The sequence below is a fragment of the Pseudorasbora parva genome, chromosome 1 (genome assembly GCF_024679245.1).
Source record: "Pseudorasbora parva isolate DD20220531a chromosome 1, ASM2467924v1, whole genome shotgun sequence".
Classification (NCBI taxonomy): Eukaryota; Metazoa; Chordata; class Actinopteri; order Cypriniformes; family Gobionidae; genus Pseudorasbora; species Pseudorasbora parva.
In genome coordinates this window covers 6,217,463-6,240,026 of record NC_090172.1, presented here as the reverse complement: position 1 = coordinate 6,240,026, position 22,564 = coordinate 6,217,463, and the positions used below count along the sequence as shown (strand labels likewise).

The following is a 22,564-nucleotide window of genomic DNA, read 5'->3' as shown; positions in this document are numbered from 1 at the left end:
CACACAGGGACGCGCAGCAGCACACAAACATTTTTAAATATTTAAAATAAAGGGATTCCTCTCTGGAGAAGCGTTTCTTTTTGCAAATTCCGCCATGTGAATAGCGAATCCGCCATGGTGCGAGCACAAATAGCCTTTAAAGGGAATGAGAGATGAGACTCTGATTGGTTTATTGCATGTTACGCCCCAAACACACCCATGACTCATTAAGAGACGAGGTACAACGCTTTAGGACCATGCGTCTGGTGCCAACCAAAATTTTTTCCAAAAGTGGATTTGGACACGCCCTATGTGCACCTGCGCCGTGTGCTCCGATAGTTAAAAAAGAGCCCCAGGTTGCTGTCTGGGTATGTATCCACAAAATAATCAATACTATGAAGTCTCAAACTTCTAAAATCTAACAGAATCTTGAAATTGGTGTCAATACCCAGCCTTGACCACTAATGAGAACACGTTTAGGATATCATATGCATAACAGATGGCTCTGTAAAAATATGTCAAATTGACAAGACCTTTTATCTTTTTTATTGCAAGAGTATGGCTTAAGATAAATAACGCAACAAAAAATGTTTCAAGTGGAAACTATACAGCAAAAAACTCTTCAAACAGTTTTACAACATGTCCAATAAAAGGTGCTGCTTTTTAGGATACTAATGACCTGCTTTCAGAGGCACTGCGTGTAGGTTTCTGAAATGTAAGCCACCTCTGAAACAGAAAGAAATGAAGAAAAGACAGACTGCATGAGCAAGTAATTAGCAGGCCTTGAAGAAAGACAGAAAAGAGAAACATGTCAGCAGACGTGACGTGCAGATGAAAGAGTCAGAGGCAGGCGGTTAGTGTCATGCTCCGTGTATTTCCACAGCTGGGAAATAACCGAAGGTGAAAGACACTACAAGAGACCTTCAGACACACACGATCACCTTTCCATCAGCAAGAGCAGACTACAGGAGGAGAAATATAAATGAGAAGTCAATCATATCACAACGCAGCCTGCAAACAGTGAAACAAGCCGATAATGCACAAAAAATGGATTTAACTTAAACATCCATGCTTTATTTTCATGCATGTTATTTGATGATCAATCTGCAATCGCCATCCATACCAATAAACATTGCACTCTAACAATCACCTTCCAGTGTCAACAAAAAAAAGTATTTTTCATGTTATTAATACTCCTGACTGGAACAACTGTGCATTTTAATTGCACTTAGGAACTGTAAATGTGTTACTCTAGAGTATATAAGTACAGCATTACCTTCACACAGTACATTATAGGTAGCAAATGACACCAAAAACAACCACAGCAATCGTCCAGTGAATCAGATGATGGGGTTAAAGTTGTTTCTGTGTTTTGCATGATTTATAAGTATGACAGAATTTCTCATTTGAACACAAGTTTGATTATGGCTGGTTTTCCACAGTGTAAGTTTGATCACTATCTAACATACTGGTAAACACAGACAGCAATTCATGTGCATTTGGAACTGTTCAGTGGCTCTCCATGAGAACTATACAGCAAAGCCTGAGAACTACGTAATGCATAAATATTTGCTCTTTGGTTCATACGGGGATGCACAATATATCCGTTGTCATGTTGGTCAGTAAATGTGACTTTAATCTGTATCAGTCTCATAAAATAAGCAGATATATTTAAATGATGAATCATAGCCAAATGATATGGAAGATTCTGTCATGGAATAAAACTAATAAAAAAAGATCATTGAGACTTTTTTTGTTGCAATATCGCAAGATATTAAGTGACAATCGCAAGATATAAAGTCGCAATTTTGACTTTTTTCCCACAATTTGACTTTTTTTCCCCTCACAATTTTGACTATATATCTCGCAAATTCTGACCTTTTTCCCTCTTTCGTGCAATTGCGACTTTATAACGTGTAAATCTGACTCTTTTTTTCCCCCAATTTGACCTGCAATTGCAACTTTATATCTCACAATTCTAACTTTATAACTCGGAACTGCAACTTTATATCACGCATTTCTGGAAAAAATGGTCAGAATTGTAAGATGTAAATTCACAATTGCAAGAAAAGTGTGAATTGCAAGATAAAAAGTCACAATTACCTTTTTTTATTCAGTGGCGGAAACAAGCTTCCATAAAATGGTCATGATACCTCATTAATACCTCAAAATTTAATAAACAATACCTTTTTTATTTGAATTATTTTGTTATATTTAATGTATCATTTATTTATTCTAATTGATCATAGTAGGTCAATATGTTAAAAGATTGTAGTAAACAATACAAAACTGTTGTTGCACCTGTTTTAAATCTGCATGTTCAGGGTTTTTACATATCAAAATGTAGTTTTATATGTATTATCAGCCTATATATATATATCTGTAGGCTTCAAAATATAAAAATTAAGTCTATCCATTCAAATGTCCATATCGAAGCATCCCTAGTTATAGATACACAACACGTGTAAGAGCACGTGTCTTTAAAGCTTAATGTTCAACATAAATGAATCTCTATCGGCAACATCTGTGAAATACAGTTTAACAGAGATCATTGTGAAAAGAATATCATAATTAAAGTAATGCACTTTCAATGGAAATATATAGAACAAGACATTCCGTGACCATGGAATAAATCCCAAATTATTCAAATGTTTTGAAAGTACAGCCACATGACAACACATTGTGTCAATATGGGCTAGTGTGCTAAAAATGTCATAGCTCAAATAGCACACGTTTCTTTTGAAGAATTACTATAGATGCTTTGGTAAAAAAAAATAATTATAAGGTGCACATTTCCGCTTCGAACCGTCTGGAATGTTTTGTCCCATAGACTTCCACTGTAATACTTGTTTGTTTTGACAATCTGAAGGACGAATCGCAATTTGCCAACATTTCCCAGATGCTGTCAATAGATAAGCTTGTGTTGAACCCGGGCATTCCTTTACAGATATGCTGTATGATTTTCATAAGAAGTGTAAACATGCCAGAAGAACGTGACTTCAGTGTTTGTGAATGGTTAACCGAGTGGACGAGACGCGTTTGCAGCTTGATCAGTCAGGGTTTGTAAACTTGCAGTCTCGACAAAGAAAGTCCATTAATAATTAAAAAGCATAACGCCTCTTTTAATCGTGCATATAAAGGCAGCTCACTCATTAAAGTGCTTAAAGTTCACTCCGTGTTCAACACTTTTTTTTACTCAAACCTTTGGTAATTTGCACACACTCCAAACCAAGCGGTTTAATTTCCACCCTCTGAATAAGTAGGAAATACATCTCAAGTTCAGACTGTTTTGTTCATGGAAACATCTCAAGGTTCTGTGTGTTTTTCAGTTCTGAACAAACGTCCGCATACTAACGGTTTTAAAGGGACACGCTGTGGCCCGATGCCGTGTCTCTCACACTAAGACCCAGCGGCCCATGTGCTCTTCCAGCCAGTGCTGTAGAGGCTGTAGATTGAGCGGCTCCACCTCTGCGTACATTTGGACGAGCTGTTCGTGGAGAACCGCGAGCAGAGGCAGACTCACGCTGAGCAGCTCGTACAGGAAGGCGTAATCCCCAGCGTTATCCATCAGGTGAACACTCGCGGCCCACACTTTCCCATGCAGCCAGTTAAACACACGGCGGGGCACAGAACACACAGACTGGCTCACGTGCAGCGGCCAGCACAGGCATCGCTTCAGAGAGGACAGGATACCTGGAGACTCGGCCTGAAGATGATCCTCACGGCCCTCCGGTCTCCAGCTGGAGCCGTCGTGGGATCCGTTATTACATTTCTGAGGAAAGACGCACTACTGTAAGACAGCTTTTGAGGAATTACAATACATAAATGACTGGCTGAATGGTGTTCTTACCGTATGTAGATTTTGTGATCTCCCATTCGTCACTAAGGACTTCCGTTGAGCAAAGTGGAGTTTGCAGTACAGCTTTCCTATAGGAGGAAAAGAAAGCATTATTGTAAACCGTTAGCGTGAAGGTGTGGTAATATTTACTGTACTTGTAAACAGTAAATATGTAATAAATATGTAAACACATTATGTAATAAGTATTACATTATTATTGTGATAAAATGTTCATAATGTAATATTTTTTACATTATGGGAAATGTATTACATTATAAACTCACCAAAAATATTTCATGTTGTCATCATAACTTTTAAAACATTAAAAACAATTAGTATTCCCTTACAGAAATTAAATGATAAAAAAAATTGTTTAATTCTAAATCCAGTCTTAAAGGGTTAATTCACCCAAAAAAATTAAATTCTGTCATTAATTACTTACCCTAATGTTGTTCGACACCCGTCAGACCTCCGTTCATCTTCAGAACACAAATGAAGATATTTTTGTTGAAATCCGATGGCTCAGAAAGGCCTTCATTGACACCAATGTCATTTCCTCTCTCAAGACCCATAAAGGCACTAAAGACGTCGTTACAAAGCCCATCTCACTACAGCGGCTCTACAATTAAATAACGACTTATATAGTGATGGGTCGATTTCAAACAAAGATTCGAACCACTATGAATCAGCGTATTGATTCATAAATCGGATCGCCACTGTCACGTAATTTCAGCAGTTTGACACGCAAATCATGAATCGCTACGCTGATTCATAACCGTTCTAAACAATGTTTTTAATACGGCCCATCACTATATAAGTTGTTATTTTGTTTTTGTGCACACAAAAACTATTCTCGTGGCTTCATAAAATGATTGTAGAGCCGCTGTAGTGAGATGGGCTTTGTAACGACGTCTTTAGTGCCTTTATGGGTCTTGAGAGAGGAAATGAGGTCTTATGGGTGTCGAACGACATTTTGGGTAAGTAATTAATGACAGAATTTTAATTTTTTGGGTGAACTAACCCTTTATCCTGTCTACAATATTCACCAGATAACTGATACTTAAAATTAAAATGTGTGGCATTAATCAATTTCTCATAATGTAAGATTTAAGATGTTTTGAGAATATTATTACATTATGAGTATTTTATTTAAACAATAATGTAATACTTATTACATTATGTGCAGTTATCATATCATGAGTTGCTACAGGACGGAAAAGTTTGCAGATTGCTCCCGTGTTTAATTTGCTGCGCTCAGTGCCGGTGGCAAAGGGGGAGCCCTGCCCCATATGGACATCCATGTGCCCCCCCTGGACTGAGAGGACCCACACAATCCTAGCCTCATCCCCCAGGAAAGGACCAAGATTTCATTTCGGTTGCTGGCACGCCTAAGAAACATGTGATACATGCTGGCAAAATGAGTGGGAATGCGCTCGGGCTAATAACGAGCTAAACAATGAAAAAATGTCAAATTTGAGGTGTTCACAAAAATTTGCTCAAAAATAAGCCCTGAATTAATGCTCTATTTTGATCTCTACCGTAGACATCAGAGTTTATATCCAGACTATAAACTTATATCTTAGTTCTTCTGTGATCATTTGAATTATTGTGGATGAAAAGATAATATTGTGTGTTTGTGAAGCTGTTTCATACCTATGCATGACGACTGCTCTCTCTGGCTCAGATCTGAATGTTCACTGTGATCGCACTTATCAAAGGTTTAATAGACATAAGCTAATCATTGTCATTTAGGATTAAGATTGCATTAGTGTTTGAATCAAGATAGCGATCTTTTATTGGTTAATCGTGTAGCTCTAGAATAGAGTGATTTGAACTACTTTTGTGATGGTTTTTTGTTAGTTTGTTCCATTCTCTTTCCTTATGTAGAAAAAGGCTGTGTGGACATTCTGCTAAATATCTCCTTGTGTTACACAGAAGAAAACCAAACCATCATGCGGGTTTGGTTTTGATGATTTAATGTTCATTTTAGAGTGAACTCTTCCTTTAAAGAGAAACGGTGAGAGTGCAGTACAGGCCCATCACAGTACCTTCCAGCGAATCGAAGGAATGTCCTCCCTGACGCAGCGGCGCTCTGCAGGTATCGCAGCGGAAACATTCCCTGTGGAAGTGGAGTCCCTCGGCGCTGAGCCTCTCCACTACAAACACTCGCTTCTTACACGCATGACACACATCGCCCAGACTCTGAAATTCTCTTTTTAAGGAAGGCTAGGGGGAAAAAAAGAAAAAATCTGGTCAAGATAGTGTGAATTAAAGTATGCTGAAAATAAAACATTGACCCGTTACAGCAGGTATTAAGATGCGTTTGGGTCGATCGGATCACTAGCAGACTCGTCTAGGGAGACACATTCTCGTTTTACACCTCGTGTTTTAATCCATCTCTTTTTTCCACTTTTGACCTCTTCTGTCCTAATTTCTTAGAGGGGAGGGTCTATGGGTGGGTAAATGTATGGGCTTTTTTGGATCTTTTGGACTATGGATGAAATAAACTCACGCAGTTTGCATATGAATGCGACTGGAGATGGAGAGAAGACGGTCTTTTGTGGCTGTTTGAACACATTCGACCACATGAGCTTCTACACTACGAAAGCAATCCGGTCCAATGTGTTTTCCACTACCTCTGGACGTGGTCCAAAGTGGACAAGCTCAAAACGCTTTAGACCCGTTTCCACCTGTATTTAGTGTCGTCCACTTGTGATCCGATCGACCAAAACACATCTTAATACCAGGTGTAAACAGCGCCCTAGTATAATACAAAAATACTTGACAAGTGCAAACTCCTTCACAAAGTGTTGACTTCTTTTATGACCAATCACTATGATAAATACCAGGAAAAAGTATTGTTTTTTGCAGTATACACTATGCAAACAAGGCCAAAATTTAAATAATATTTATTTCTGAAAATATAATAAAGATGGAAATTGCAGTTTATGTGACATTTGATATGGTTTTGCATTTCATTTCTTCACTATTACCATTTATAGAAAGTATCTCCTGTATTCCAGGAAAGTAAGAATATAATACAGGTTTGGAATAAAATGAGGGTGAGTAAATAAATAATGACAGAATTGTTAACATGAACTTAAATGCACAAGATGACCTCATGATTTCAAGAAATCGCTTTTGTTTTTCAGTTGAAACATTAAACCGAACAGCTGATCCGTGGCTTACCGGAGAGCCTGAGCCGCTTGCCTGAGGCCTGTGATCGTTCTCATAGAGGTTAACCAGAGCGTCAGCTCTAGCGCCCACTACCAGAGACACTTTTCCTACTGTGCGCTACCAGCCAACAGGACAGAAAGTGGAGAAAAGAGAATGAAACAGAAGAATAAAGCATTTATAAGGCAGAGTATGAGAAGACATGCTGGGGGAAATCTGAGAGAAAAGAATTCAACATATACTTGACACCCCTTTCTGTCAAACTTATTGCTCCTGATCTTTGAAACACAGACTGCATTGTTTTGTTCCAAAACCTATTGAGCTGCGTAAGTAGACAGCATATTAAAGCATCACAGGCACGTGTTATAAAACAGCAATGTAGTCCATAAAGCTTTTAAAGGGAGCATTAAAAAAAAAAATCATATTGCGTTGCTGGAAACATATTTCATGGCAGTTTCAAAGTGACATCCTATGACTAAATAGCACGTTCAATTTTGTCCAAAACAGTTAAACATGACTTTTGCAATATTTTATGTTGTTTAAAGGTGCACTATGCAACTTCCCGTCCACTGGAGGGCGCCTATTCAAAACAAAGCCATAGTTTGATGACACAAAATGTGAGCGCAGTATCTTGGGACATGTGGTCTTCACCTCACAGCCGGTGGAAAATAGGACAAGGGCAGAAATCACATTCATGAATGCGGTTATTAACGTTACTGTAGTGTAAAGCAGAGCAGGAGTGAGTGTTGTGGAGCTGAGCACGGCTGCTGTAGCGATTGTTAAACAAACACGTCTCGCGAGCACCGGGACTTTTATTATGACGGGACGGGACACAGTCGCCGGGCGCCTGCACTGATCCGCTCTTTGGGTTATGACTATGAGGTAATGCAGCTCTGTTTACTTATTAAGTGTGTTGAAAATGATGTTATGACGTTACTCCGTGCGTTCACTTGTTCACACTGCTAAGAGTAAAGCGCTCATGCCAAATAAAACCCGAAACCAGAGTATTTTATAAATTAAGAGTAGCGCAGATATGACAATTGACAGTCGACTTCCTCAAACGCTATGCTGAAATGTTACGGTTTTTGGTTAAAATAGCAATTTTCTCATAATTTACAAATAGTTGGAAACATTTGGGATATTGTAAGTACTCAACTGAACAAAATATATCACACTGGCCTAGTGGTTTTTGGATATTTTACTGCAAAGATACTACATAGTGCACCTTTAATACATACACACAGTTCGGAAATGAAATATCTAGCACTAAAAGTTAATGCTCACATTAACTTTTAGGGACAGATTTACTAAAATCTTGGTCCAATGCAAACCCTCTTTGGTGTTAAAAAACTACGGTCAGGATTTACTAAAGACATGCAGTGATGAATTATCACTGAAAAGGCGTGGACAGGGTTATTTTTGCGGCTGACCTTACTGCTTATGCATTTGTAGGAGTTTCCCTTTCAGACGCAGAATTAATGAGAGGTGAGTATTTAAATGAATCATGCAAGGAGATTTAATAACTGTCTATTTAAGTAAATGTATTAATCTAAATTTGTCATTCAAAATGGGTAATCGAAATCAAGACTGCAGGTATACAAACCTTAAACAAAGAAGTGTTTGCGTTTTGAATATCAATCATGCGGATTACGTTCTTTATTCCACTCTGCTCATGTTATTATGAAAATATTCACGCAGTGTAATGTGGTGAGATGGTGTACAGTTACACCAGCCTTCTGTCTGTGCCGTCATGACAATTTCATCACTTTTACTCTTCTCGTGCACCAACTCGTTTGCTAAACTGAACAGCCAATCAGAGTTTTCTCTCTCATCAACGGCCCAACGCCGAGTCTACATGTTGACAACTAGAGCCAATGGTGCGGAACATGCTTAAAACCGGCTCGATGGCCGACCGTCGGCTGGGTGTGTGCCTAGCTTTAAAGTTGTTTAAATTGAACTCCCCCTTTACCAAACTCTACCCTAATCCTAAAACAAATGTGAGATGAAAAGCAACCATGCAATTTCCGCTTCCTTCTACGAAGCTTTGAGCTCATTTGTGGAGTGTCACGACTCGAATTAGATCACATGAGCAGTTTTGTACCAGCTGAGCTACTGAGCAGTTGTGCAAGGAGCTGCATTAAAAAATGGGTCATAATCTTCCCCTGAAATCAAATGTGTGAAAAGGAACAAAAGATTTTGATGTTTTACTGCATCTTCTGTAAATTTAAGCTGGAAACTGCAGTGAAATATGCAGCAATGTACATTTTGTCTACGTAGTTTTTTTTTTTTTTTTTTTTTTTTAGCAATGTAGATTGTTTTACTTAAATGGATAGTTCACCCCCAAAAAAATTTTTTGTCAGCATTTACTCACCATCAAGTTCTTCTAAACCTTTGTGAGTTTCTTTGGGTTCTGCTGAACACAAAAGAAGATATTTTGAAGAATATGGGGAACCAAACATTTGTGGGGCACCAATGACAATGAAAAAAATTATTATGGAAGTCAATTGTTTGGTTACAAACCCCTTGTGTTCAGCAGAACAAAGCATTTTCTACAGGTTTGGAACAACATGAGGGCGGGTAAATGATTTTCATTTTTGGCTGAATTATCCCTTAAAGGGATACTTCACCGCTTTTTCATATTAAACTATGTTATTCCCTTAACTAAGATGAGTTGATACATCCCTCTCTCGTCTCAGTGCGTGCACTTAATCTCTCTGACGCGTGGTGACGATCTGATAGCATTTAGCTTAGCCCACTAAGCCCAGTTCATTCACTATGGTACCAAACAGAGATCAAGTTAGAAGCGACCAAACACCTCCACGTGTTCCCTATTTAAATACAGTTACACTAATAGTTGGACGATCAAGTATGATGACAAAATAAAACGTGGCTTTTTTCTAGGCGGATTAAAAAGGAGAACTATATTGTATGGCGGAACAGCACATCTGAGAGTACTTCGGCTCGGCGCAGTAAAAAGTCCCGGCTGAAACATCTTTCCTCACACCTCCCTATTGACAAAAATGAGAGAGGGAGAGGGAGATGTGAGGGAAGATGTTTCAGGCGTGACTTTTTACTGCGCCGAGTCGAAGTACTCTCAGAAGTGCTATTCCGCCAGCCATTCCGCCCATGTAACACATAATTATTAAACGAAAGGCAATTAATTCACATCAAATTCATTCACATCAAAAACGTGCAGATTAGCCCTTGTTCGAAATGGCGAACAATGGAGCGAAGTTGTTTTTGTTTTTACTACTTGATCGTAAAACATTAACTGTATTTAAATAGGGAACACGTGGAGGTGTTTGGTCGCTTCTAACTTGATCTCTGTGTGGTACCATAGTGAATGAACTGGGCTTAGTGGGCTAAGCTAAATGCTATCAGATCGTCACCGCGCGTCAGAGAGATTAACAGCACACACTCAGACGAGAGAGGGATGTATCAACTCGTCTTAGTTAAGGGAATAACATAGTTTAATATGAAAAAGCGATGGAGTATCCCTTTAAAGCCTGGGTTGGGTCTATAGTATGTAGGCACCTCAGCATGTTTTGGAACAGAACCCATGTCTTTTAGCTCAAAATAAGGGTTGTCTGTCAATCCTGATGAACTTATAAAGGCATTCTGTAAAACTAGACAAACTCCCATGATCCAGTAACTTTGAACTGTTCAGTAGGCGGAGCTAGAGTTTCAGGTTAAGCATCTGGCAATGGAAGAGAGGACTTTTGGAATGCTCTCTCTCCCAGCTGGAATGTAAGGATGCTTACAGCCAAGTGTGTGTGTCTCATATTGGCACGTTCTTATTACAAAACCAACCATGTGAAGAGAGACAGTCCATTAAAGAGAGCTGCCGCACTGATCAGCGCTCTCCAGTCCTGCCTGCAACATGCCAGCAATCTCCCGGAAGACTCTCAATCCAGACAGAACATGCGAGTCTTGGGAGATTGTGGATAAGCGTCATTCCACTGGTCATATACCTGTTTGGGAGCATATGAGTCTCCATTTGATTGAGGAATGTCTGTTTGTTTTCTTAGAGTAAAGGATGTTGTGCTGGTGTTGGACTGAAAATGTAGATATTAGAGTTTATTGAAGAAAATGTTGTGATCATATTTGGTTAGTTAAAGCAATAGTTAATTTACTCATCCTCAAGCTGCTCTAAATTTGTATGAGTTTTTTTATTTTTTGCCAAGGAAAACAAAGGGTAAAATACCTCTGGAAAACCCAGGCTACTCTTTTCCAAGAAAGCATTTTTGGTTTATTTGGGCTTTCAAGCTCCAAAAATGATACCAAAAATACCTAAATTTGTATGCATGCTATAATTGAAAATACTACTTCAGTCTATCTACTTTAAAATTGCATTTAATATAATGTTTCGTATTAATTATTTGTGTTACCAGTGATGAGTCAAATTTGTTTCAAAATCACTTGAGTGTAGAAACGTCACTCTTTACTGAAAATCTCAAATCTTATTTGAACATCCACATATTAAGTAGTATTCAATTATAAGGATGTGCAATATTGTTTCTATGGAAGAAAGATGTTACAAATTGTTTGAATCAACAAGAGCATGAGTAAATAAAGATAGCATTTTAATTTTTAGGGTGAATATTTTCATGTTCAATTGATTAATGGAACAGCTAATCTTGACAAACACTCACCGTTTGTGAGTAACTCTTTGCTTCTCCTTGCCAGTTTATGCCATAATGTATTTCTGGTTTTGATTTACAGCTTGAAAAGGCACACGGGAGGGTGAAATGAAATAGTTTGTTAATAAGAAAAGAATACTCTGAAAGGCATTAGAACCATTGAGGACGTACAGGAAGAGTGTTGAAGGTGAAATCACTTCTTTACCTTGATGAGAAAGCAGAGGAGAGGGTAAAGGAAAGATGGAGAGGAGCAGAGCATTCTGGGATCGAGTGAAATATTATGGAGTTAGAATGATGAGGATGGACAGAGAAAGAACCGGTCTGTTCAGAGCAGAGATAGAGACACAGATTAGATGACAGGGACATATGATGCCTTTAATGGTATATGTTAGACAGAATTAGCCTAGAAATCTAGACGCACCCTAGCGGCAGCAAATTTAATTTGCCCGCAAGTGTCGTCTAGGCACTCCCAATACCATTCTGAGCTGTGTTCCTCAAAATCTGGACGGCCCAATCACATCATGTATAGAGTCGGCGGGCGGGGCCATAATGACGACGGCCGAGTTGCGTTTGCGTGCTTCTAGTTAACACAGAAACTGGCGAACGGCGGTCAGTTCAGCTCTGACCGCGACTCTGGAAGACTTGGAGTTAAGCTTTTCTCTGAGAAAAGAACAAAGAGCGGGAAGATGTGTTCGTAGTTTAGCCGACCGGATACGGCGAATGTTTAATCAGTCAGCGAGCTCTGCTTTGCTCTGGTTGGTTGTAGCGCTATCCTATCGCGTGCAGAGGGAGTTTGAAAGACAACCGTTTATCCCGCCCCTCAGATTGAGCCCCGTCTATGGTGAGTTTCCAGACCAATCTTGATGTGGGTCTGGCTTGTCAGGCTAAGACAGAACAGCATTAAACTGCATTTTAAAGCCGGAGACATTTCAAAGGGCTCTAATGTTATCAAAGGATCATTAAATAATCTTTGCTCACTGGTCTAGGACTTTACACTGACATTGACACAGCCATTGTAAAATAATTCTCTATTTACAGGCACGGTCGTTTATTAAGATTAGGATTATTAGTATTAGGATACAATAAGTAAGGAATAACTGATAACAGACTGTGAAATTATTGGACATTAATGCTTACACAAAGTGGTAATGCCACAATAAACACTTGAGGTTTAGTGGCATTACCACTTTGTGCAAGCATTAAGCTCGCTGCTTATTGGCTACTGATACAGCAGGAACCAATCAGCTGTGCCCTATGGAGAATACTGAGATTGCAAGCAGTTTCATGACAACTTTGTATTTCTAGAATTCAATCTGTGTAGAACCTTCCTTATACCATCAATAACGTATTTTAAACTGCATATTTTTCATCATTTCTTCAGGTTTAAAACTTTAACAGTGGATACTCTATATACTGTAACACTGTCTATATAACATGCAAATAGGGGCGATCTTTCCCAAAATTTCATATCATGATCTTATAACAAATAACCATAATCTGAATTGAGTTCTTCATAGTTGTGAGATGTTTTATCGAGGATATCCAGAATGGAAGTGGACACATTTTAAAACACGGTATTGCATTAAACAATCAGTTGTCAAATTAGTCATTAAACCCTGCTCAGTGTTTACTGTCAAGAGAGTGAGTGCTTTACTCTGTCTTTTGTTTAACATTAATGACACAGACTTAATCAAGATATAGGCATGCTGTTCCTTTTCTTTAAAGCAATGTGCTTCCACCACTCCTTAAAAACTTACAGGGATAGTTCACCCAAAAATGAAAATTAGCCCATGATTTACTCAAGTCATCATAGGTGTATGCCATTCTTCTTTTAGATGGATACAATCAGAGTTTTATTAAAAATGTCCTGGCTCTTCCGAGATTAAATTAAAATGGCATTGAATGGCTGTTATAATAATTTTGCTCTATCCTCTGTGCTTCCACGTTTGTCACCAGAACTCACTGTGTCCTACGTTATGCTGGAAAGCCAGTCTCTAGTGAATGCGCGAAAAATAGTTTGTAAAGCTTTTAATATAGATATTTGTCTTACACAAATGCATCGCTGCACTTCAAAGGGCTTTTATTAACCCCCCATAGCCGGAGTGTACTTTTATGGACTTCAAAACAGAAACAGCCATTCACTGCCATTAAAAAGCTTGAAGGAGATATTTTTTAACATAACTCTGATTGTATTCATCTGAAAGAAGAATGTCATAAACACCTAGGATGACTTGAGGGTGAGTAAACATGGGATAATTTTCATTTTTGGGTAAACTAAGCCTTTACATTTTTAAGGAGTGGCGGAAGCACGTTGCTTTAAGGAAAGGAATGGCATGCCTTTATCTTTATTATCACGTTGTTATAATCATTGGAAGCCAAAATAGAAACTGAAACAAAAATATGACTCATCGCACCTACAGCTGTTGAATTATTTTTCAAATGCGTCACTGTGCATAACAAAAACATGATATCATGATTCACTTGCAAAGTGGAGATCTTCCAAGATCAATCACGATATCAAATCATCAGATCGCTCACTCCTACATGAAGACATGTTGGGTAAATGGATAGTTGACTCAAAATCGGAAATTCTGTCATCATTTAATCACCCTCATGTTGTTCAAAACCTGTTTTAGGTTCATTTTGTTGAATACAAAAGACTATAATTTGAAGTTCATATATTGCAGGTTTGGAACAAATTGAGGGTGAGTAAATTACAAAAATTTCAGTTTTGGGTGAGCTATCCCTTTAACCACTTCAGCTCTGCAGCACATTTTGCATTTTTTTGAGAATTAGGAATATCTGAATTTAAAAGAGCGCCCTACACACATACATTGGAGTAAATTGATAAAAAGGGTCTCATTTTACAGAAAAAACTCTAAATTGTAACTCAGTGGTGGCATATTGCATATATTATATTGTATCTATTCACAATCTTATGATAAACATATATAAAAAATAAATATTTTGATTTATTTTTAATTTATTTGTTATTTAAAAATCTTTATTTTTTTATCATTTTGGGATCCAAGCTTTTTGGAAGTTTCTGTTGATTCTATAAGTTGGCACTAAACAGGGGAAAAAAGAATTTTCTTGATACCTCCTTGCAAATAAGAGTTATTGAGATTTATCTGACCAAAGTGTCTAACAACTTCTATTCATCTGCATTGACATAAACTGGCCACTAGGAAATCGAAAAGAAGGCTCCGCCTCTTCAACTTTATAAAGGGAGATCTCGGGCTCTGATTGGTCTAGAATCATGATCCACATGTCTATAAAGAGCTGAGATTCTCAGCTTTTCTGTAGCATGATGCAATATGTAATGACATCATCAAAAAATGTGGCTAACACCAACAAAACTAGCAATAATAAGAGTATTTGTCTGCATCACATGTTTTGAACGGACATCGGTGACATATTATAGTGTCATTTGGCCATACTTGCTCACAGACATGTAAAAATAGTCTCATTTTGAAGCAAACAACCTAAGGAACAAGTTGATATAGGGTTGAGGCTAGTAGCTTTACAACGAGTTTGTGATCTGAACAGGAATATGACTCATGTGTTTGCTTGTTCAAAGGAGTCATTTCCATCTTTGTGATTCTTTTGATAATAAATTTACTGTAAATTATTGGATCGGTGAAATTAACTGCTCAGCGATATTCCTGAGGCAAATAGCTTTCATTTGATATATGACTTGTGTATTTTAGGTGTGTATGTGTGATAAAAATATGAAATTTTATATTATTTGCATGATTTTCTCAAGGGGTGGTCATTGCGGGGGGGGGGGGGGGGGGGGGATACGAATTCAGACCGTATTATTTTCTTCTATGTAATATAAATGAAGAAGTTATTGGGTTATTAAGAAAGCTGAGGTTCTAATCTTTCAAATGATACCATATATGTCTAGTTTTGTGGTGCGCGAGTTATAGATTTTTTAAAAAGATTATGATGATGCAATTTTGGACCCACCGGTGGGTCCAAGAGGGGGTGCAGAGCTGAAGTGGTTAAGCTTTCCAAATGTGTTTCATGTGCCCTGAACAGGGAGTTTAGATGGTGCCATGATACCTTATCGTGGACTTTAAAGTTTCTGTTTTCCTTTGACTGGCGGATCTCTGTTTCGTTCCGATGGCTTAAGTGTGACGTTCTGCAACTGCTTAACTGTAACCACAAATTAAAGCCCATTCAATATGTCATAAAGCTGCACACAATAATGATATCTAACCTACAATTAATCAGAAGAGGGTTAGCTCCAGAATGCCAGATGTCAAAACACTAGTGGTAAATCTCTCTCTACTGTAATTATACACCCTAACTTAGCTGAGCGATGAGGAAACACTCACCAGACGGGACGCACTCACTTTTTCTCCCTGTGTCTCCTGTTTAAAAAGCTGCACATGTAACGGTTTGGGTCTAGACGTCTAAACCAAATGGATGCCGATTGGAGAGGAGAAAAGGAAAGAATTAGACTGAGCAGACTGGAACAGTGTGTAAAAGATTGCATGCGCCATTACCTGCTGAGAGGGACAGGAGGAAATGAGAGGACGAGGACAGGAAGAAGCAGTGCATTGTGGGAGACAAAGTCATGAAAGAGAGAGAGAGCAAATCGGATTAGTAGCAGAATAGATGGGTTGAGGAAGATCACATACTTTCATTTGAACTTTTAAGAATGACCTATACCAATATGTATTTAAAATATTCATACTAAGTATATTACAAATCCATTTACATATATACTAACATTTATTTTAATCAAAGTTTGTAATGTTATGAGTCACCTCATAGCTGGTCGGCTTGGTTCGTGGATTATAATAAAGCTTTAACGTGGACTTGTGGGTTAAATGAATGGAAAAAATATACTTTCAGAACAAGCGCTGCTGTAAAAGTGGCCGGCCACTATTAGGCACTCTATATTATATTTGCAAATGTCTCAGGAACAAATGTTTCTCAGCACCTGTGAGCTTTTGGCTGATTCTCTCTTCTCTTCACAAAGCTGCATGTCCAGATGCCCAGACTGAGATTTATCCGTCTTATTAGGAGTGGAAAAAAGAGCAGGAAAAGGCATGAGATGATAATAATTCATTAAAAACAATGTGCAAGCAGTATTAGGAGTGCTAATCTGTATTAGAGATGGAAAGAAGCACATGTATAAGTAATTGCAGATTATGGGAGGAGACGCACTGTCGAGAGCAGCACTGTATTCTGGGATTGGGTGTGGTGGAGATGGGTTGGAAGGTTAGACAGCAGAGGAGTCAGTCTGTCCAGAACAGAGATAACGTGAACATTTAAAATGAACTGAGAGAATGAGATTACGGGACATTGCACGGAGGTTGATTTTTAATAGCTCAGGACACCTAATGGAGTTCTTAGTTTTGTTTAACTAAGAGTAAAGAATTATCTCAGATAAATCTTAATAAATCTCCTAAAATTACATCCAACACAAAAAGACATAAATGAGATGAGTATAGCTACAAGTAATTTAGATAGCAGCTTGGCTATTTCAGTGTTGTAGTATTTAATAAGACGTTCAAGTTCGTTCAGTTTAATTACAGACTTTGCTGTCTTAATCTGAGCAAAATCTAAGAGGTTGAGAACTTCTAAACTCTATAGGTGAGACAGACATGAAATCATAAATGGTTAGTTTGCATGAAAATTAAAAATGTTGTCATTAATTACTCCTCATGTTGTTCCAACCCCATTAAACTTTTGTTCATCTTCGTAACAAAAATATTTTCAAAAAAAGCTGAGAGATTTCTGTCCCTCCACTGAAAATCCATCGCTTTGGAAAGAAGTCTCTCAGCTTTCATTAAAAATATCTTCATTTGTGTTTTGAAGATGAATGAAAGCATTATATCTTTGGAACAACATAAGTGTGAGAAACAACTGATTTATAAAAAGATATCTCATTTGCGTTTTTAAGAGAAAGTGCAACTGGTAGTATCTGCAGGAAATGAGTATTGGAAGTGGTTCAGATATTTCAGCATCGATATGTATTGAAAAATCATTATTTTTGACAGCACTACATTGAACTTAGTTTATTATTTAAGATGCCTTTTTTTAATTAAAATACTACAATTGAAAACTGTATATAATATATAAAATTCACCTCACCTAAGTGGCTAGTAGAAGTGACTGTGTTACACGCCACTGAAATACACACGCAGATGTTAATGTCAAGCCCTAAACTTAGCATATATTTGATGTTGATTATACTGTATAAATAACTATTTTACTCTGTGGAAATATAAAAAATTATTTGTTCAGATTTAAGTGTTGTTAGAAGGCACCAGGCAACTGTCCAGCACAAGTTATTTACTCTTTTTTAATGTTTTTAAAAGCTAAATACACTCCTGGGCTAAAAACGGGCCAAAACAAAAATGGCAAAATATTCACTGGAAGGGAAATGAGCAAGAATTGCACAAATACTGAAGATAAAGTAACTTAGCATGGAAAAGTATTTCCCAACTTGCAGACAGGAGGAAGAGTCAGTGTTTTTCCACTCAATGCTAATGTCTTCAAACTGTTCACGAGTCGCTGAAAAATGTCTTCCAGTTAGTTTGAGTTTAATATGGGAACAAATATTCAGTATAGGGTTAAGATCTGGACTCTGACTGAGGCCAAAACATGAGCCTGATGGACTTGTCCTCAAGATTCTTCTTGGTTGCCTTTGACATTTAGGCCTGAGTATTGTCTTGTTGAAAAATAACATCTGATCGTTCCTCTTTAGATAACAACCATTGTATGCAGCAAAGCCATTCTCCAATATTCCCCTGTGCTTCACAGCATACCTCACATATATAGCTCACCAATATTAGCTGCTAAAAAAGGCTCCCCACACAATGACTCTTCCTCCATGCTTCACTGTGGTAGAGATGCATTAATTATTACATTTCTCAGCAGATTTTCGAAGACAAAGCTCTTGAGCATCACCATGCAACTCGTTTTTCATTGTGATTCATCACTCCACACACAACTCCCCATATTCTGGCATTGATGTTTTTCTGAGACAGAAAAGTAGTGCATATGCTTCAATTTCATGGTTAAGACAATTAAAAGCTTAGTGTTTAGCCATTTTAGGCTTGGCCCAGGAGTGTATATATGCATATGGTTCATAGAAATTACAAGGAGGAGCATCTGGCATGTACTTTAATGACGGATGACAAACTCCAGAACAAGTGTGTTACAGTATGAAGCCAGAGAGATTCACACATACACAGCAATTCACACACACGGAGAGACGTGCAGACATTATTTTTTGCAGATGCTGCATAGTGTAATGTTTTCATATTTACATTATAGCGAAGTTAAAGCTATTAAGTGTTGTTTTCTAATAAAGTTTATTAAAATGATTGCCAGTGGGGTCCGAAAAAATGACTTAAAGGTGAAGTATATCTTATTTTCCCCCATTAAAATACCTTCTTTTAACCCAGTTCATTGTTCATTGACTTTTAAAAGGCCAATTCATGGGCAGATCTCCCCCAAAAGTTTAAACATCAGCTGCATCTCCACTATCAGACCAACCGTTTTTAATCGTTAAAGGAATCGTTATCGTTTGGCACTGCCACTAATACAAAACATTCTCAGCCATCAAAACCATTTGCCATTGAAAGTGGTCTGCTCAGATCTGTCAATCTCTTTCCAGCTCAACCTATAGCGAGAGTTTGGAAGCGTGGCTACTGAAGCAGGCGGAGCCAGAGGCAGTATAGCCAGTGAGAGACCGTGACTGATGAGTTACATGGGAAAAGAAATTCAGCTTGGTAAGTTGCAAGACAAAATTCGCCCTTCAGAGGTCATGAACATGTCAAAGAAAACGGGGTATTGTGACGCAACAAGCTACAATAGATGCTTCAATACAATCATCCTCCACCCATTCAGAAAGACAATTTCTCCAGTTTATAAGGTTTACTTTGATGTGCCCAGTGTAGACTAGGGTATTTTTTCAGTGTAGACTAAGGTAACGACTTCCGATTTTTTAAAGTTGACATTTATGTGATGAAAGTCGAGTTGACGTCGACTAGTCGCTGATGACGTCATTAATGAAAGTCTGTGCCTCGAGCTGAGACGCGAACACGGGTCTTCTTATGCACAGGACATATGATACACACAGCACTGCCCATAAGGTTATCGCTCCTACTTAACAGTATCAGTTCTTTTCTCTTATGGTCGTTATATTTCTCAGATTTCTGCTCGTTCTAAATAAGATGCAGATAAAGTAGCACAATAAAGATTTGTATATGAATGCATTAGTGAGTGATTGCGTGTGAATTAATTCTACCTGCCAGCGTCTCTCTACTAATAGTGAAGCTCTGAGTTTTAGTTATCAAGAAATATATGCTAGAACTTTCCTGTTTCTAAGCTATTTTATTGATAAATCCCAGAACTGTGTTGACAATACATTTCTGCGCTCCTGAATGGGTTTGTGTGAGGCGTGCGCGATCTCCACGTGATGTGCGATTGGCTATGTGTGTGCGTTGCAATGCAGCACGCATTAGTTTAGTGCGATGATTAACTTACGTGTACAATGTGCCTGCATTCTCCTGATCAATTTTGAGCATCCAGATGGTATAATCAAACATGTCTTGTGGAGAACTATCAAAGTATGCATTTATTTGTCATTTTTAACTGTTGAAAGCAGAGCCTGCGTGTCAGGAAATTGCTTGTACTGTTGTGCCCTCTATAGGCCAGCAACTAGTCGAAGTCATGATTCGGCCTCCGAATGATTCTGGATCATCTATTAGCTGAGCTCGATAGCATACATGGGTTTCTCCACGCTTGAGGACGTCACCGCTTTGCGTGCTCGTCATTCTTTAGCTCCGCCCACACGATACGCCTCCAGGCGCTCATTTTTTTCCAGAAAGACTTGGTACAGCCCATATTTCTTTTATAAATATAATAAAACTAAAGACTTTTCGGAGATATGAAGGATGCAATACTACTCTATAGGTACTCAAGATTGACATGAGATTGACTAAAAACTGAGGGTTTCACCCCCCCCCCCCCTTTAAGGTTTATACCTAGCTTTAAATACCAAGAAGGAAAATATAATAAATGAGTAGGAGGATGTTTGAATCATCTGTGAACACCTGGGCTGATTTTTTCTCCTGATGTAAGCAGTAAAAAAGCAAAAAAGCTTCTGGTCCAGTCTGAGAGATCAATTGAAATGCTTACAGGAGCTCTGAGCACACCAGACCCCTTTATGGGACTCATGCAAAAGTGGTTCCTCTTGCATGCTTATAAAAGCTCATACTGTAAAAGAATAGCGAGAAAACATTTATTCTAACACTTTCTTCAAAGAACAACCAAATATGTTTTTTTTTTTTCTGGCATAGATGCTTGTGAGTTATGATGTCCACTGGCATTCATTGACTTTATTAACTCTTTTAAAGTAAAAACGGTCGTTTTGAATGTACCGAGCACTACAGTGTGTCCTCAGTTGACCCACATCTGTTCTGCTGGAGAGATTATTAACCAATTATGGCGGAGCGGGGGTTCAGAGAATTCATTACTCAGAATGCGATGATATCTGCAAAGACTGCAGGTGCATGAAATGATGCTCAGTCACTCGGTGATCAGAGGCCGGAGCCACAGGGCATGCAACAGCAGCTGAGTGAGGAAAGCCGACACACGCAGAAACATAGTCACCTGATGTGGAGAGGAGGCTTCGCCAGAGAACAGAGAGCTCAAATGCACCGCCTTCTCCTTTATGGTTTTTTTATGAAACTCCCTGGCCTTTTGAGTCTGGGCTTTCCTCTGAGTGAGGCAGGTAGAAAGAAAAAGGGGGGGTTTAAAGACTGAGGTGAACAGGTAATTCAGTTGTTGGTTCGCTGTCCAGTAGTTTGGATATTTTAAGATCTGACAAACCAAATTTTGTGAGAAAAGGAGATATTTGCTACTTAAAGAGACAATAATGTCAATATGACCAGTATGTTATTTTACCAAGAGATGATAACAAGGTTGACACTAAGGGCCAGATTTACTAACAGCTTGCACCAGCACAAACCCTCTAGTGGTGTAAAAAAAAAAAAAAAAAAAAAACTGCAGTCAGGATTTACTAAAGACTTGCAGTAATAAATTATCGCTGAAAAGGCATGGACAGGGTTATTTTTGTGGCTGACCTTACTGCATTTACATTTGTAGGAGTTTCCCTTTCAGACGCAATATTTATGGGAGGAGAGTATTTAAGGGGATCATGCAAGGTGACTTACTAAGGTTTGTGCTCGTCAATTTACTAGTGTTTGTGCCATTATTTACCGCCCCAAGAAAAGCATGACTTAAACCAGATGCTAATTTGCGCTGCTCTTGGTACATTGTGAAATGATACGGCAGTGTCTTTGTTCTTTCATTTAGACATCGTCAGTAGTAACAGAATAACGGTAACACATTATTTTAAGGTTCAGTTATTAACTAATAACTAGTTGCTTATTATCATGCATATTAATGCCTTATTCTGAATTACCTTATTCTACATCCCTTAATCATACCCAATACCTTAAATGCTACAAAAACTACCTTACTAATTATTAATAAGCAGTAAATTAGGAGTTTATTGAGGCAAAAGTCGTAGTTAATAGTGAATATGTGTTCCCCATACTAAAGGGTTACCAGAATTACTATCTGTGTTTTTATGGATTTTTTATTGTGCTCTCATGCCCTGTTTAGTAAATCTGGCCCTAAATCTGGGGGGGAAATATGTATTAAGTATTTTATAAAATATATTGTCAGCTAAAATAGACAGAGAGAACGAAGACAAAATACTAGCTTTTATGTCCATGTTAATGAGGGACAAAGGTGGCATGCATTTTAGAAAATAGCCCAACTACAATTTATAAATGTACTCATTAAATATATATTTAAGCATATTTAATTTATAAAAAAAAGTCTGCACTTAAACTGTAGGAGTCCATCTTATACTACAAACATTAGAGCAGAAAGA

The 22,564-nt window shown here is 38.1% G+C and overlaps 1 protein-coding gene across 10 annotated transcripts in view; it reads right to left on the bottom strand.

Moving 5' to 3' along the window:
* Positions 1–502: 502 nt before the first annotated feature.
* The window catches only part of mical2a (microtubule associated monooxygenase, calponin and LIM domain containing 2a), a 73,907-nt gene continuing 51,845 nt past the window's right edge, over positions 503–22,564 (bottom strand). The window contains exons 19-29 of one of the 10 annotated variants that reach the window (XM_067459116.1): positions 21,274–21,381; positions 16,586–16,660; positions 15,975–16,052; positions 15,700–15,792; positions 11,837–11,952; positions 11,644–11,713; positions 7,007–7,111; positions 5,866–6,043; positions 3,830–3,906; positions 3,673–3,751; positions 503–941 (exon numbers count right to left, since the gene is read on the bottom strand). In XM_067459116.1, coding sequence (XP_067315217.1) covers positions 928–941; positions 3,673–3,751; positions 3,830–3,906; positions 5,866–6,043; positions 7,007–7,111; positions 11,644–11,713; positions 11,837–11,952; positions 15,700–15,792; positions 15,975–16,052; positions 16,586–16,660; positions 21,274–21,381 — 993 coding nt within the window. In that variant the 3' untranslated portion in view covers positions 503–927. Of the gene's footprint in view, positions 3,752–3,829; positions 3,907–5,865; positions 6,044–7,006; positions 7,112–10,474; positions 11,047–11,643; positions 11,714–11,836; positions 11,953–15,699; positions 15,793–15,974; positions 16,053–16,585; positions 16,661–21,273; positions 21,382–22,564 lie in introns of those variants that run through there. The other 9 variants (XM_067459031.1, XM_067458852.1, XM_067458941.1 and 6 more) reach the window with 9 other exon arrangements.